The sequence below is a fragment of the Drosophila ananassae genome (assembly GCF_017639315.1).
Source record: "Drosophila ananassae strain 14024-0371.13 chromosome 4 unlocalized genomic scaffold, ASM1763931v2 tig00000241, whole genome shotgun sequence".
NCBI lineage: Eukaryota > Metazoa > Arthropoda > Insecta > Diptera > Drosophilidae > Drosophila > Drosophila ananassae.
The window spans coordinates 714,063-729,379 of NW_025319047.1; the positions used below are offsets into that span (position 1 = coordinate 714,063).

A 15,317-nucleotide genomic window follows, 5' to 3' on the forward strand; every position below is an offset into this window, starting at 1 on the left:
ATACTTAGTGATGTTGAAAGCACTCAGCTTGGTGGTTTAGAACGAAGTTAAAGTTTTGATTTCTTCTCCAGGCCCTGCTGAAAATTTTTGTACATGTTAAAAACATCTTGATAATTGAGGTGAGTGTAAATTTGAGTAGTTTCCAGGCTTGAGTGACCAAGCAGTTGTTGTATTGATCTTATGTCAATATCTTCCTGAAGCAAATGAGTAGCAAAACTATGACGAAATGCATGTGGAGATAAAATTTCTGGTAAATTTAACATTCTCCTTATTTTCTGCAAACGATTGGCCACATAAGTTCTTCCCAATTTTTTTCCTCTTACTCCCACAAAAAGATGTTGTGCTTCATCAAGGTAAGGGCAAGCTTTTATATACTCTTGTATACATTTTTTTACTACGGGGAGAATGAATACCTGCCTTTGTTTATCTCCTTTACCTGTTACTATTAAACTTTCATTGTTAATATCACTAACCCTAAGGTTCAACGCTTCACTGATTCTTAAGCCTGTACCATATAGCAGGACGATAATCGCAATTTCTCTTTTTACCACCCAAGGTTCACCCAGGTCGGATAGTTTCATTTCTTTCAATAAAGTTTTTATATTAGGTATTGATAATGCTTTGGGCAGAGTTCTTCTCTGAATTGGCCTTGATAAGGAAAATACAGCTTCATTGTCTATATTGTGGTTATTTTTTATGTACTTGAAGAAATTTCTGATTACTGAGAGTGCTCGAGTGTTGGATCTTGCGTTTACACCTCTTGCGTAACGAGAGGTAAGCCAACTTCTTAACTCAGGTATGCTTAAATTTTTCAGAGTACCAACATTTACTTCTCCGCCAATGTGAGTATTTAGGAAACTTATAAGATCCTTCAAGTCCCTCATGTATGACTCTAAAGTATTTGGTGAATAAGATCTGTTGCACCTCAGCCACTCATACCATTTTTCAATGATTGAACCGAGGTCCACAATTATTTTTTAAAGAAAGCATCGATGCACGCATCTCGAAAGGCTTCATTTATATCAGGATGAGAGTGACAAATTCTGTATATATCCTCTGCTGCTGCGCCATATGCCATTGCAACCGCTGCTTCGTTTATTAGCGTGTCAGCGTATGCTCCTATGATATGCACACCTAGTATTGTATCTGCTCTGCTACAAGTCAGCACTTTCACGAATCCTTCAGCATCATCAGTGATTTTTGCTCTGCCGTTTGCAGCAAATTGACATTTACCAACTTTGTACTTACGGCCAACACTTTTCAACTCCTCTTCAGTTTTACCGATTGAAGAAACCGCAGGGTGAGTGTAAATGACAGATGGTATGATTTCATAATCAACGTGAGGTACTTGCCCAGCGATTATCTCTGCAACTGCCACTCCTTCTTCTTCTGCCTTATGAGCAAGCATTGCTCCACCGATCACATCACCAATAGCAAATATTCCTTTTACATTAGTTTCATATCTGTTGTTAACTTGAACGAAACCACGACTGTCTTTCTCTATTTTTTCAAGACTCTCAGTGCATGGTTTGCGACCTACTGCAACCAGCACCTTATCTGCCTCTATAGTGTTTGTTTGATTATCTTTTACAGAGCAAACTTTCACACTCAAAGAATTACTACTTTGTTTTATCTCCTCAACTTTAGTACTGAGTAAAAATTTTATTCCTTGTTTTTGTAGACTAGAAAGTAGAGACTTACTTAATTCTCCATCCATTGCTGCAGCGATTCTATCAAAAAATTCTACTACAGTGACTTCAGACCCTAGCCTGCTCCATACAGAAGACATTTCAAGCCCTATTGCCCCGGCTCCGATTACGACAAGTTTTTTTGGTACTTCAGTTAAAGATAATGCACCAGTTGATGAAATAATATTTTTCTCATCGATATTAATTCCTGGCAAAGAAATAACGTCAGAACCGGTTGCAATTACTATATTTTTTGTCTTCAGCACCTTACCTTCAACTGAAACTTCAAGATTACCTTGGTCAAAAGAAGCAAGCCCATTGATTTTAGTGATTTTGTGAAGGTTAAACAGATATTCTATACCTTTTCCAAGTTCCTGAACTCTGGCGTCCTTATAACCTAGCATTTCTTTTAAATCGAAACTTGCGTCCTTAATTTTTATGCCAAGCTTCGACAGATCATTTTTCGTGTGAGCATACTGATAGGAAGAATGGAGCAATGCTTTGGAGGGTATGCACCCAACTCTGAGGCATGTGCCACCAAAAATGCTATTTTTATCTATACAGGCAACTTTCAATCCAAGCTTTGCAGCAGCGATAGCGCACTTATAGCCTCCTGGGCCACCACCTATAACAATTAAATCATAATCAGTCATAAAAAACAAACCTATTTTCTAAAGAATAAACACCATTCTTCTCAGTTGTTACATATATCTTATTGCGAGTAAACACTGGAGTGTGAAACACATTACCAGGTACTTTGACTACCTTTCCTGCACTTTCAGATCCCGGAAAAGCAAACATTGAACTTTTATTGCTTGTCACCCACAGTGTATGGGCATGCATAATTGGAGCAAACAATTGCGTATTTTCTATTAAATCAGATGCCCAGACTGTTTCTCCATTTTTTATATCCAGGCCAATTATTTTATCATCTTTAGTAACTATAAAAATTCTGCCGCCTTCTTTTTGTTTCTCTGCAGGAATAAGAGGACTGTAATATGATTCAATGTCTGATACACTTTTTACTTGCAGTGACTTTGACCATAAAATATTTCCTGATTTTACGTCAATACCATAAATATAAGAATTATTTGTAGCTATTAAAGTATCGCCAAGCACTCTCGGTGTAGTAGTTACATCTGTGAGCTGTGTATCCAAAAGGAAACCCTGAGGGTTTTCATATTCATCATTACAAAGAAGTTTCAAGCACTAATAAAGAAGCGTTGGATTTAATTGATAAAGGAATATCAAATGAAACCGCTATTATTGCCGACAAACAAACAGAGGGTAGAGGGCGTACCGGAAAAAGTTGGATTTCTCCCGAGGGTAATTTTTATGCAAGTTTGGTAATAAACCTCTTTAACGATTATCTGAATGAAAGCCAGCTTTCGGTGTCATTCCAGCGCGTGACGCTGGAATCTAGAAAAAAAGAAGAATGGATCCCAGTGTCAAGCACTGGGATGACATCAGAGGGCATTGGGATGACAGAGAAGGGTTTGGTGAATAAAATTGCGGATGTTAGCAAATTAACAGAATTGACTTTTGTTACTGCTCTTACTGTTGGAAATACTATACTGTCATTTATAAATGGTCTAAATCTCCAGTATAAGTGGCCAAATGATGTCCTTATTGATGGCAAGAAAATAAGTGGAATATTGCTTGAAAAAAGATCCAATTCGAATTGGCTTATTGTAGGAATTGGAATTAATGTCAGTCATGCACCACTTCCAGGAACAACGTGCATTAGCAATTACGGTGAGTCTGTGTCTAACATAGATCTGTTAAAGGAATTAATAATAAATTTTAATAAGCTAAGAAAGCAATGGCTATTTGATGGGTTTTATGCTATAAGAGAAATGTGGTTAAAAAAAGCATTCAAAATGAATGAGCAAATCAGTGTAAAGTTAGCTGACAAATTGTATGAAGGAATTTTTGCTGATATAGATAAAAGTGGTAAATTGGTGTTGCAGCAAAAGGATGAAAGCTTAATTTATTTTGATGCAGGTGAGTTATTTATTAACGATATATTATGAACACGTATGTGATTTTTGCTTACCTTATTAGTCTTACATTGATTACCGGAGAACTGATTCTTACCATTTCTTGCTATATTAAAAGTAAAAAAATTCTAGAAAGCCTGAAAGATAATAATGAAGAAGAAACATAAGCGATTACTTATAACTTCAGGAATTTTCTGCTTTTTAAGCTGCATAGTCTTTTTTATTTTAACAACGCTCAAAGAAAACATCTCATTTTTCTATACAGTAAGTGAGGCAATAGTTTTACAAAATAGTCAAAAACTAATCCGTGTTGGTGGAATGGTTGTTGAAAATAGCGTGATACGGAGCGAAAGTGAAGTAATTTTTCAAATGACAGATTTTAACAAAAGCGTTGTGGTAAAATATCAAGGGATACTTCCACCAATGTTTTCAGAAAAAAGTGGTGTTGTTGTGCAAGGTAAAATGTTTGATAATAGTACTTTTCTTGCAGATACAGTGTTTGCAAAACATGATGAGAACTATATGCCGAAAGTTTTAAAACAGATTCCCTAATTCAGCTGTATTGAAACGATATGTAGAGAGAGTAACAGCCCACTGGGCTATTACTTTTTTTCTTATATGAATTCAGGAGCATCCATTGGTGGCGGTTCTAGCGAAGATTTTAAATCGTTAATTTCTTTTATTAGCTCGTCAAGCTTACTCCTTTCTTCTGTTAGCATGTCATTTAATTGACTGATAGAGTTGCTATTGTTATGCAATACATCATCCAATTCAGGAACGAATTTCGTGTTCAGCTCTGCGATTAATTTATCTAAAGCTTTGTGGACATAACCAAGCTGCGCTGGATTTCGCGCAACTGTTTCATCATAACCTTTAGGTTTGGCGTTAACTTCTATTTTGCTTATTACTTTAAGTTCGTTTTTGCTTTCTTGTTTACTATTATTCATGCTAACTCCTATAAAAAATTAGAACTTTGAAACTAACTAGTTACCTTGAAATGGTATGTGAAAGAAAGCAACAGCCTGCTAGCAAGCTATTACCTTTTTTATTAAAGCAATCCGTTCTCTCCGCCAGTAATATGGAGTAATGAAGGAGCTTCTCCAATCTCTGGTATATCATCAAGTCTAGCCTGAAGATCTTTAAGTTTAGCGTCTATCTCGCTTGTCTTTGTGCCTATGTTTTCTATAGTTGATGACAGTGGTTCTACTATGCCGCTTGTCATCACATCACTTACATCATCGTTATATTTATTAATACTTTTCATCAGACCATCATAAAAATTTTTAAGATTCTTAACGCTTACCGTGATTGTCGGTATAGCATTAATCTCTTTTTCTTCCATAACCTTAGTTATATCAATTCCATCCGGTGCGCTTTTAGTAGTAATCTTCTTTATTTCTGGTATTGCAAAATTTGGTTTATTAAACGCCGGCTTCGGAAGTTGTAATGTATTATTTGATTCAACTTCTTCACTAGAATATAATTCTGTATTTTTACTCATAATAGTTACCTCCTATAAAAAACTACTTATCTTTATAAATCACTACTATACAAATAACAGTGAGTCATTATTAATGTCTACTATTGTGAAGTCTGAGGCCTGTCCGATTTCTGGCATATCGTCCTTGATTTGCTTGAGCATCTCAATCATTTCCTTGTTCTGTTTACTCTGCTCGTCAAGTTCCCCTTTTAATGCATCAATAATAGCTTTAGATTGATCTTTACTGCCAAGATCACCAATCACAGCTGTCACCTTTTCATAAGGCAGCTTGTGAATAATATCTTTAAGCTCTTCTGCGCCTATGTTATCCAAAAGTTCTTTAAACTGCTCATTAGACATATTGCGAGCAAAAGCTTGAAGTTTTTCTGGATTATCAACTAAAGACTTAATGATAATCTGGATCCTATTAGAATCAGTTAAATCCTGAGCAATTGCTTCGAGTTTCTCAGGATCAAGCTTATTAACTAAGTCTTTCAGTTGGTCTTCTTGCAGACTATTTACTAAAGCTTTCAACTGATCACCTTCTAATTCTTTGGAGAGTATCGTCAAGTGGTGCTCAGCCAAGTCTTTTGCAAGCACTGTAAATTGCTCGTCATTTAAAGTTTTAATAAGTGCTTTGAACTGATCCACTTTTAAGTGAGGTAAAATTTCTTTTACTTGCTCTGAATTTAATTTTCTCACTAGAGCTTCAAGCTGAGTATCATTTAAAATAGGAACAATTATTTGTAACTTTTCTGGATTTAGTTCCTGAGCGAGGGTTTTTAGCTGGTGATTGGTTAGATGATCCACTAAAGCTTGGAGTTGTTCATCTGTTAAGTTCTCTGCTAAGGCCTGCAACTGGCTTGAGCTCAGTTCAGGAATGATTTTTTGTAGTTGCTCGTTACTAAGAGTATTGGCAAGAGTTTTTAGTTGGCCGTCTGTTAGGCCCTGAATAAAAACTTTAGTAAACGCGTTTGATAGCAACAGTAGCACATCTCTTATATGTCTCTCACCGTAGTATAACATAATGTCTTGTAATACCTCATTGTCAGGTGAATCGATTATATTTCCTGCCTCGTCTGAAAAATAATATTTATTGTTGCCAGTATCTGAATCTTCCCATGTTACATATTTGTATTCCAATTTTTTTGATTTAATAGAACTGCTACACATAGTTTTGAAAGGCTGCACAAGCTCTCTTGTATATGATAACTTAGCCAACTCATTACCGTAATATACAAATGTATGGTTACCTTTTACATAATCTAAGTTAGAATCACTTTTATAATCTTTGGCTACCAGATTTCCTTCATTTTCTTCCTCCAGACATATGTAACTGTCTAGGCAAGAACTGCTGCAAAGTTTTATAGGCAATAAGCCTAGTACTACATCGTTTTTATCATCCAGCGATACAAGCTCAACTTTTTTAATAGGCATTGTAGGATCATTACCTTCAGGCCACTTTATCCTTGTAGTCGGGGTTTTTCTAAACACCTCTTTTCCAGGTATCATCTTAAAAACATGCTTTTTTCCACTCATAGGCGTTACCAATAAATTAATTGTTAGTATTCTAACATTTATTGATTAATTTATTGTTAAATTGGTATATATTACAATTGTAATAACCAACATTACTTGTGTAGAGAAAAGTTACGAAAAGAAATATAGATTTTCAGGGAAGTAGTATAAAATCCTCATAGATTAAAATAAGCTGCTTTGACAGGTTTTGTGGCGGCTAGAGCTGTATAGACTGGTGGAGGCAAGCGGGATCGAACCGCTGACCTTCTGCGTGCAAAACAGATGCTCTACCAGCTGAGCTATACCCCCAGGTAATTCTTGCTTAAAGCATAAATCACTCAGGCTGAAATGCAAGAAATATTTATCTATTAGGCTATTGCTAAATAGTGTACAAATTCTGCAGGGTGTACACACTTCTCTATTTTTTTGTCTCCTTAGCGTTATACGTCACACCATCCAAATAAATCTGTGAACTGAAAATTAACAAGAAGTTTTCCTTTAAAAATTTTTTAACTAAATTATCACTAACGCAGTATATTATATAATTCATTTAACCACACATGAAAATTTTAGTTTGATTAAAACGGATAAAAACTGTATTGATGTTTAGTATAGCTGAAAAATGAAATGATCCCGTAGCTCAGCCGGTAGAGCAACTGACTTTTAATCAGTGGGTCACGCGTTCGAATCGCGTCGGGATCACTCACAAATTTTGAAAAACATGCTAAAAGAACAAGACAAAATATTCACCAACCTAAATGGTAAAGAAACTCCACTACTTGAGGGTGCAAAAAAACGTGGTGGTTGGCAAAAAACAAAGGAATTACTGGATTTAGGATCAGAAAAAATCATTGATGAAGTAAAGAAATCTGGCTTGAGAGGTCGAGGGGGTGCAGGATTTTCCACCGGCCTTAAGTGGAGCTTTATGCCCAAAAATCTCCCAAAAGCATATTTAGTAGTCAATGCAGATGAGTCAGAACCTGGTACATGTAAAGATAGAGATATATTGCGATATGAGCCACATAAGTTACTTGAGGGAATTCTCCTGGCCAGCAGAGCGATCAGCGCATCAGTTGCGTATATTTATATCAGGGGTGAATTTTATAATGAATATTTAGTTCTGAAAAAAGCACTTGAGGAAGCCTATAAAGAAAACTTAATTGGAAAAAATGCCTGCAAATCAGGTTATGATCTTGATGTGTTTATCCATAGGGGTGCAGGAGCTTACATATGTGGAGAAGAAACAGCTCAACTTGAATCAATTGAAGGAAAAAAGGGCTTTCCTCGCATGAAGCCTCCATTTCCCGCAGGTGTTGGACTTTTTGGCTGCCCAACCACAATAAACAACGTTGAAACTATAGCCATGGTTCCAGATATTCTAAATCGCGGAGGAGAATGGTTTACATCTCTTGGTAAACCAAATAATACTGGTACCAAGGTCTTTTGTATTTCAGGACATGTAAACAACCCGTGTAATGTTGAAGAAGAGCTCGGAATTCCATTACGTGAATTAATTGAAAAATACGCAGGTGGAGTGCGAGGAGGTTGGGATAATTTACTTGCTGTAATACCTGGTGGGTCTTCAGCGCCATTAATTCCAAAATCTATATGCGATACTATTGAAATGGATTTTGATTCATTAAGAACTGCACAATCAGGGCTTGGTACTGCTGCTGTAATAGTGATGGATAAATCAACTGATATAATAGCTGCAATAGAGAGGTTATCACACTTTTATATGCATGAGTCCTGTGGACAATGCACACCATGCCGTGAAGGTACTGGATGGATGTGGAGGATTATGAAGAGGATGGTGGCAGGAGATATTAAACCTGATGAAATAGATAAGCTGCTTGACCTTACAACTCAAATAGAAGGACATACAATTTGCGCGCTTGGCGATGCTGCAGCTTGGCCGATTCAAGGATTAATAAGACATTTTCGCCATGTTATCAAAGAGAGAGCGATAATTTAACTTTACTTATACTTCTTAAGCCGTTTTGCTACTTAGCAACCAGAGCTAAAAAATATTGATTCCCTTCTCTTTTAGGTGCCAATTCTACCTTTGCGATATCTTCAGTGTCTCGAATTAGCCGTTCTAATTTTTCCAGTCCAACTTCAGTGTTTATAAGCTCTCTCCCTCTAAATCTCATTGTGACTTTAATTTTATGTCCGTGGACAAGTAAGTCTCTTGCTTGACGCAATTTTGTTTCGTAGTCGTGATCACCAATATTAGGACCCAGTTTAATTTCTTTTATAGTTAATGTTTTTTGTTTCTTTTTTGCTTCACTTGCTTTCTTTTTTATATCATACTTTTGCTTGCTATAATCCAGAATTTTACATACTGGAGGGGTTGAATCAGGTGCAATTTCCACCAAGTCTAAACCAACACCCTGTGCAAGCTCCAAAGCTCGTTCTATTAGCACGATTCCGATCATTTCACCACTGTGATCAACTAAGCGTACCTCCTTAGCTGTGATGAATCCATTAATTCTGTTTTTATTGTTCTTTTTAACTTGCAAACTTTAACTCCCTTAATTCAAATTAATACTTTTTAACAACAATTCAATAGCCTTCTCCAAAGAAAAAGACTCCTGTCTTTCCGATCCTAAATTTCTCACTGACACAGTTTTACTGGTAACTTCATTTTTGCCTACAATCCACAATATAGGAACCTTGTTTAGACTATGCAAACGTATCTTATAACTAATTTTTTCATTGGTCAAATCAGTCTTGACTCTTACACCTTGTTCTTTTAAGACATTGCTGATTTTTGTGGCGTAACCGTCAGCCTCATTTGTAATGGTCAGAATAGCAAGTTGCGTTGGAGCAAGCCAAACTGGAAATTTTCCTGCGTAATTTTCTATCAAAATTCCAATAAAACGCTCAAAAGTCCCAAGAATTGCCCTATGTAACATGACAGGGTGATGCTTGTGCCCATCTGCTCCTATATAAAAAGCTCCCAGACGTTCTGGTAAAATGAAATCAACTTGCAATGTTCCACATTGCCAGCTTCTGCCTATTGCATCTTTCAAAACAAACTCTAGCTTTGGACCATAAAATGCACCTTCACCAGGGCTCAGTTCATAACTCAAGCCCGCTTCTTTAACGGCTTCAAGCAGCGCTTTTTCAGCTCTATCCCACACTTCATCATCTCCTGCCCTAACATCTGGACGGTCTGAAAATTTCACAGAAATTTCATTGAACCCAAGCTCTGAATATACTTCTTTTAAAAGGTCACAAAACTTTATAGTCTCAGAATTCACTTGTTCTTCCATACAAAAAATGTGTGCATCGTCTTGCGTAAAACCACGCACTCGCATCAGTCCGTGCAATGAGCCTGAGCTTTCATTCCTATGACACGTACCAAATTCTGCCATACGTATCGGTAAATCACGATAGCTTCTGGTGTGAGAATTAAAAATCTGCACATGACAGGGGCAATTCATGGGTTTTATTGCTAGCTTTTTGCTTTCAGATTCATCAACAATAAACATATTTTCACGAAACTTATCCCAATGTCCAGATTTTTCCCACAGCTCTTTGCTTACTAAAATAGGAGTTTTTACCTCAAAATAGCCATTATTTATTAGCTTCTTTCTGATGTAAGACTCAAGAACATTATATAGAATATATCCTTGTTCATGCCAAAAAACCTGCCCAACAGCTTCCTCTTGAATGTGAAATAAATCCATATCCTTAGCAATTTTGCGGTGATCACGTTTTTCTGCTTCTTTGAGGCACTCAAGGTAAGCGTTTAATTCATCCTTATTTCTCCATGCTGTACCATATATTCGCTGCAACATTGGGCCCTTTGCATCACCTCGCCAGTATGCACCCGCTACTTTCATAAGTTTAAACGCTTTAACTCTGCCGGTTGATGGTGAGTGCGGACCACGACATAGGTCAATAAAATCACCTTGCCTATAAACAGTTAGGTTTTCACCCTCTGGTATGGATGAGATAATATCAACCTTATATTTTTCGCCTATATCACTAAAGAAATCAATTGCCTGCTTGCGAGTCCAAACTTCTCGAACAAATCTGTGGTTACTTTTTACAATCTCTTTCATTTTCTTTTCTATTGCGGTAAGATCGTCCGTAGTGAAGGTACGACCTGTAGCAAAATCATAGTAAAAACCGTCCTGAATTGTTGGGCCGATAGTAATCTGAGTATTAGGAAATAGCTCTTTCACTGCCTGTGCCATTATGTGAGCAGCATCATGCCTTATTATATCTAAACCCGCTTCGTCACTCAGTTGTATCACCTCTATCTCTGCATCAGCTTCAATTTCACGTGAGAGATCATGCAACTCACCATTTACCTTAAAGGCAATTGCTTCTTTCAAAACATCCGGTTGTAATATATCAAAGCCAGTAACTTTACCACTGTATTCTTTTACTTTTTGTTCGGCTGAAAAAGTAATCCTAATCATTTATCGACCCTTTTGTCTAACCCTCTCTTTGTCATCCCAGTGCTTGACACTGGAATCCAGCTTTTTTGTAATTTCATTGAAAATGTTGTATAGTGTGCTTGTTCACAATCAATTTTACTGGATCCCAGTGTCAAGCACTGGGATGACACCTTTGTGTTTGAGGCAAAACAGGCTATAACATTTAACATACTGCCCTCGCAAACAAATGTTCGTACAGTTGTGTATCAGCTACTGGGATGACACCACCCCTAGTGGGCACTGCCCCTAAATCATAATGGATAACAGGGTTATAAGCTCTGAACATTAATAATAAGGCCTATTCTTCTTTAACCTGAGTGCAATTGCGTCTTCCCAAACTTCACCATTACGCAATAACTTTTCTTTATTGTACATTAGCTCCTCTCTTGTTTCAGTAGCAAATTCAAAGTTAGGACCTTCAACAATTGCATCAACTGGACATGCCTCTTGGCAAAGTCCGCAGTATATGCATTTTGTCATATCAATATCATAGCGCGTGGTGCGGCGACTACCGTCTTCTCTTTCCTCTGCTTCAATAACTATTGCTTGAGCAGGGCAGATAACTTCACATAATTTACAAGCTATGCATCGTTCTTCACCGTTTGGATACCTACGCAACGCATGCTCACCACGAAACCTTGGACTTAAAGGGCCCTTCTCCATAGGATACCTCAAAGTAACCTTTGGCTTAAACATATATTTTAATGTAATAACAAACCCTTTAATTAACTCTACAAAAGACCAGTACCAAGCTAATTTCTTGAGCATAAAATATTTAAAACTTGTGTCAGTCATTATAAATCATATTATCAGTTTTCAAAATAAATATTTTCACCTGGGTGACTTTTTAGGTATTTTGGTTCCTTAAGTATAACATTGCTAAGTAGTTTATATAAATAATGACAAACACAAATGAAACTATTTTCGCTTTATCGACCGTATTTGGTAAGTCAGGAGTTGCAGTAATCAGAATTTCAGGCAATTACGCGCTTAAAGCTTTAAATCATTTTCATATTAAGAAAGAAATTAAACCAAGATTTGCTACTTTAGTTGATCTATATGATGATTCCAGTCAATTGATAGATAATGGAATAATCATCTATTTCCCTGCTCCAAACAGTTTCACTGGCGAGGATGTTATAGAGTTACAAGTGCATGGAAGCAAGGCAGTTATAAAAATCATCTTGGAGGAATTATCAAAAGTTTTCGTTATGGCCAAGCCTGGAGAATTCTCACTTAGGGCTTTTCTAAATGGTAAATTTGACTTAACGCAAATAGAAGGGATTGCAGACTTAATTGATGCTGAGACGAAAATGCAAGCTAAACAAGCGATTAAGCAGATATCAGGAGAATTGGAGAGACTATACAGCAATTGGAGGCAAAGATTGATAACGATACAATCCAAAATCGAAGCATATATAGACTTTCCAGAGGACATTTGGGCAGAAAAAAGTGAGTTGGAAAAAATTAATAATGAAGTGCAATCTCTCGTGCGATTGATACAAGAGCATTTAAATGATAATAGACGGGGCGAAAGGTTGCGTGAGGGTTTACATATTGTAATAACTGGTGAACCAAATGTCGGTAAATCAACTCTGTTTAATTTCTTAGCCAAGCGTGATATTGCTATTGTTTCTGAATATGCAGGCACAACAAGAGATATACTTGAAGCTCATATTGACATTGGCGGATACCCAATCATTCTCTCTGATACTGCTGGAATTCGTGAAAGTTCAGATCCAATAGAATTAGAAGGTATAAGTCGAGCGAAAAAGAGGTCTTTTGAAGCTGATTTAAGAATAGAACTATTTCCTTTTGAACAGCGTCCTAATATCAATTGCAACGTTGTAAATAGCGATACTATTTATGTATTGAGCAAAGCTGACGATGTTATCAATAATCACGATATAAAAATTAATGGCATAGATCTTTTACCCGTTTCTATTCTAAAGGGAATAGGTACAAACAAATTGATCTCTCTCATAAAAGAGAAGGCAGAGGAAAAATTTGGGCATGATAGAGACACTCCTGTGATTACTCGGCAAAGACATAGGAATCACATGCAGAAAGCACTGGAACATTTACAACGTTTTAATATCGATAATCCAATTGAGTTGATATCTGAAGATTTGAGGCTTGCTGCATTTGAACTTGGTGCGGTGATTGGAATTATTGATGTTGAGGAAATATTGAGTAGTGTGTTTAGCAACTTTTGCGTGGGCAAGTAAAGCTTTTATAGATTGCTTAAAATCAAATGTTGTGATAGAAAAGAAATGGACGGATGGCCGAGCGGTTTAAGGCACCAGTCTTGAAAACTGACGTACGTGATGAGCGTACCATGGGTTCGAATCCCATTCCGTCCGCACAGCATCTCGCTATGCTAGCTGATTTTTAGAGCTTATTTGGACTATGTGGTTCATAACGCTGGAAATCTTGTCTAATCTAGCCACATCTTTTAAAAATACATCCCTTTGTAAATTGACCTTGTTAGCAAAGAAAGCTAATATCTATAAATAGATCACCATCTGAATATGAAAACCGATATAGTAATAATAGGTGCAGGACCTGTTGGAATATTCACTGCTTTTCAAGCGGGAATGCTTGATATGGGATGTCATATAATAGATGTTTTGGATCAAGCAGGAGGACAATGCACAGCTCTTTACCCAGAAAAGCCAATATATGATATACCTGGTTATCCTGTAATTACTGCCCAAAAATTAATTGAGCAACTAATGGAGCAAGCTTCGCCATTTAAGCCTATTTACCATTTAAGTCAAAAAGTAGAAAAGATTTCAAATAACGAAGGTGAAAACTTTACTATCATAACGAGCATAGGTACAGAGGTAAAATGTAAGGCTGTTATTGTTGCTGCAGGTAATGGAATGTTTGAACCTAACCGTCCACCCTTAAGTGGTATATTAGAATATGAAAATAAATCTGTATTTTATAGTGTAAATAAAATTTCCGATTTTCAGGATAAAACTATAGTCATTGCAGGGGGGGGTGATTCTGCGGCTGATTGGACTGTAGAACTTTCTAAAGTTGCGAAGAAAATTTATGTGATACATAGGAGAAAGGAATTTCGCTGCACTCCTGAAACTAGAAATAAATTAGAATCACTTGAAAGTGATGGAAAGATAGAACTGGTAGTGCCATATCAATTACACGAACTAGCAGGAGGTAATGGGCAATTGAGCACAGTGATAGTAAAAAACATTGCCTCTAAGGAAGAAAAAGAAATATCCGCTGATTTTTTGCTGCCATTTTTTGGATTGTCAATGAATCTTGGTCCAATAAACAATTGGGGTATACAGTTAGAACATAGCCGCATAGTTGTCGACCCAGCTACACTTAAAACCAGTAGAGATAGGATATATGCAATCGGAGATATAGCTATTTATTCAGGCAAACTAAAGTTAATATTAAGTGGTTTTGCTGAGAGTGCCATGGCTTGTTATGACATATACAAAGTAATCCACAATTCTCCGGTTAACTTTCAATATTCAACCTCAAAGGGAATTCACGGGAAAGAAAAACTTCCTTGACAAACCTCGCCAGCTCCCTTATCATGAAAATGAAGCTATTGTATTTGCTTTCGCCAATCTGCAGATTAAAAGGTAAGGATTACTTAATGTATCGGCGTCTTATGTTCAATTTTTTGCAGTATATAGATACTGTATGTCTTTACAAAACTTCATCTACATCTAGATTTTTATCTAAATAAGCTGAACGCGCTTACAAAGCGTTACAAGACATCAAAAAATGCCAATACTCGACAGAGATAGTAAAAGACTAGCTAACTCGGGGATTCTTTGTCTTTTTTTCTGCTTAGTAAATTTCTTAAACGTTTGCAGCGTAGGTTAGTTGCAATTAAAAGCAGCTGAATTTCGCTTGTCAAGCGTTTAAAACATAAAAAACGCCAATATTTTAAAGCGGATAATAACCCCAGGGCTTCTTTTGCCTTTTTTTTTATTTGGTAAATTTCTTAAATATTTATGGCTAAACGACAACCGTCATCCCAGCGGGATCTAGAGATACCGCGAATGAATCGCGGTATGACGTAGGACTGCTGTCATTCCAGTGCTCCTTTTTTTGTCATCCGAGTAGCTGACACTGGGATCCAGGAAACTTAACTTTACACCAGGTGAATGTACAATAAGAACTGGATTCCAGA

The 15,317-nt window shown here is 36.7% G+C and overlaps 1 protein-coding gene and 3 non-coding genes across 4 annotated transcripts; 3 read left to right on the forward strand and 1 right to left on the reverse strand.

Moving 5' to 3' along the window:
- The first annotated feature begins 6,858 nt into the window (after positions 1-6,858).
- LOC123258057 (NADH-quinone oxidoreductase subunit F-like) lies at positions 6,859-8,725 on the forward strand. The gene has a single exon (XM_044717966.1). The coding sequence runs from the start codon at positions 7,408-7,410 to the stop codon at positions 8,659-8,661; it is 1,254 nt and encodes a 417-aa protein (XP_044573901.1). The 5' UTR covers positions 6,859-7,407; the 3' UTR covers positions 8,662-8,725.
- On the reverse strand, positions 6,923-6,995 carry Trnaa-ugc. Its single transcript has one exon. It is a non-coding gene; the product is annotated as a tRNA-Ala (tRNA).
- Trnak-uuu lies at positions 7,316-7,388 on the forward strand. Its single transcript has one exon. It is a non-coding gene; the product is annotated as a tRNA-Lys (tRNA).
- A 4,690-nt stretch (positions 8,726-13,415) lies between the features above and the next one.
- On the forward strand, positions 13,416-13,503 carry Trnas-uga. Its single transcript has one exon. It is a non-coding gene; the product is annotated as a tRNA-Ser (tRNA).
- The last annotated feature ends 1,814 nt before the right edge of the window (positions 13,504-15,317 follow it).

What these genes read in the sequence shown, in the direction of transcription:
- LOC123258057 (XM_044717966.1), top strand. Translation starts at nt 7,408, where the DNA reads ATGCTAAAAGAACAAGACAAAATATTCACCAACCTAAATGGTAAAGAA.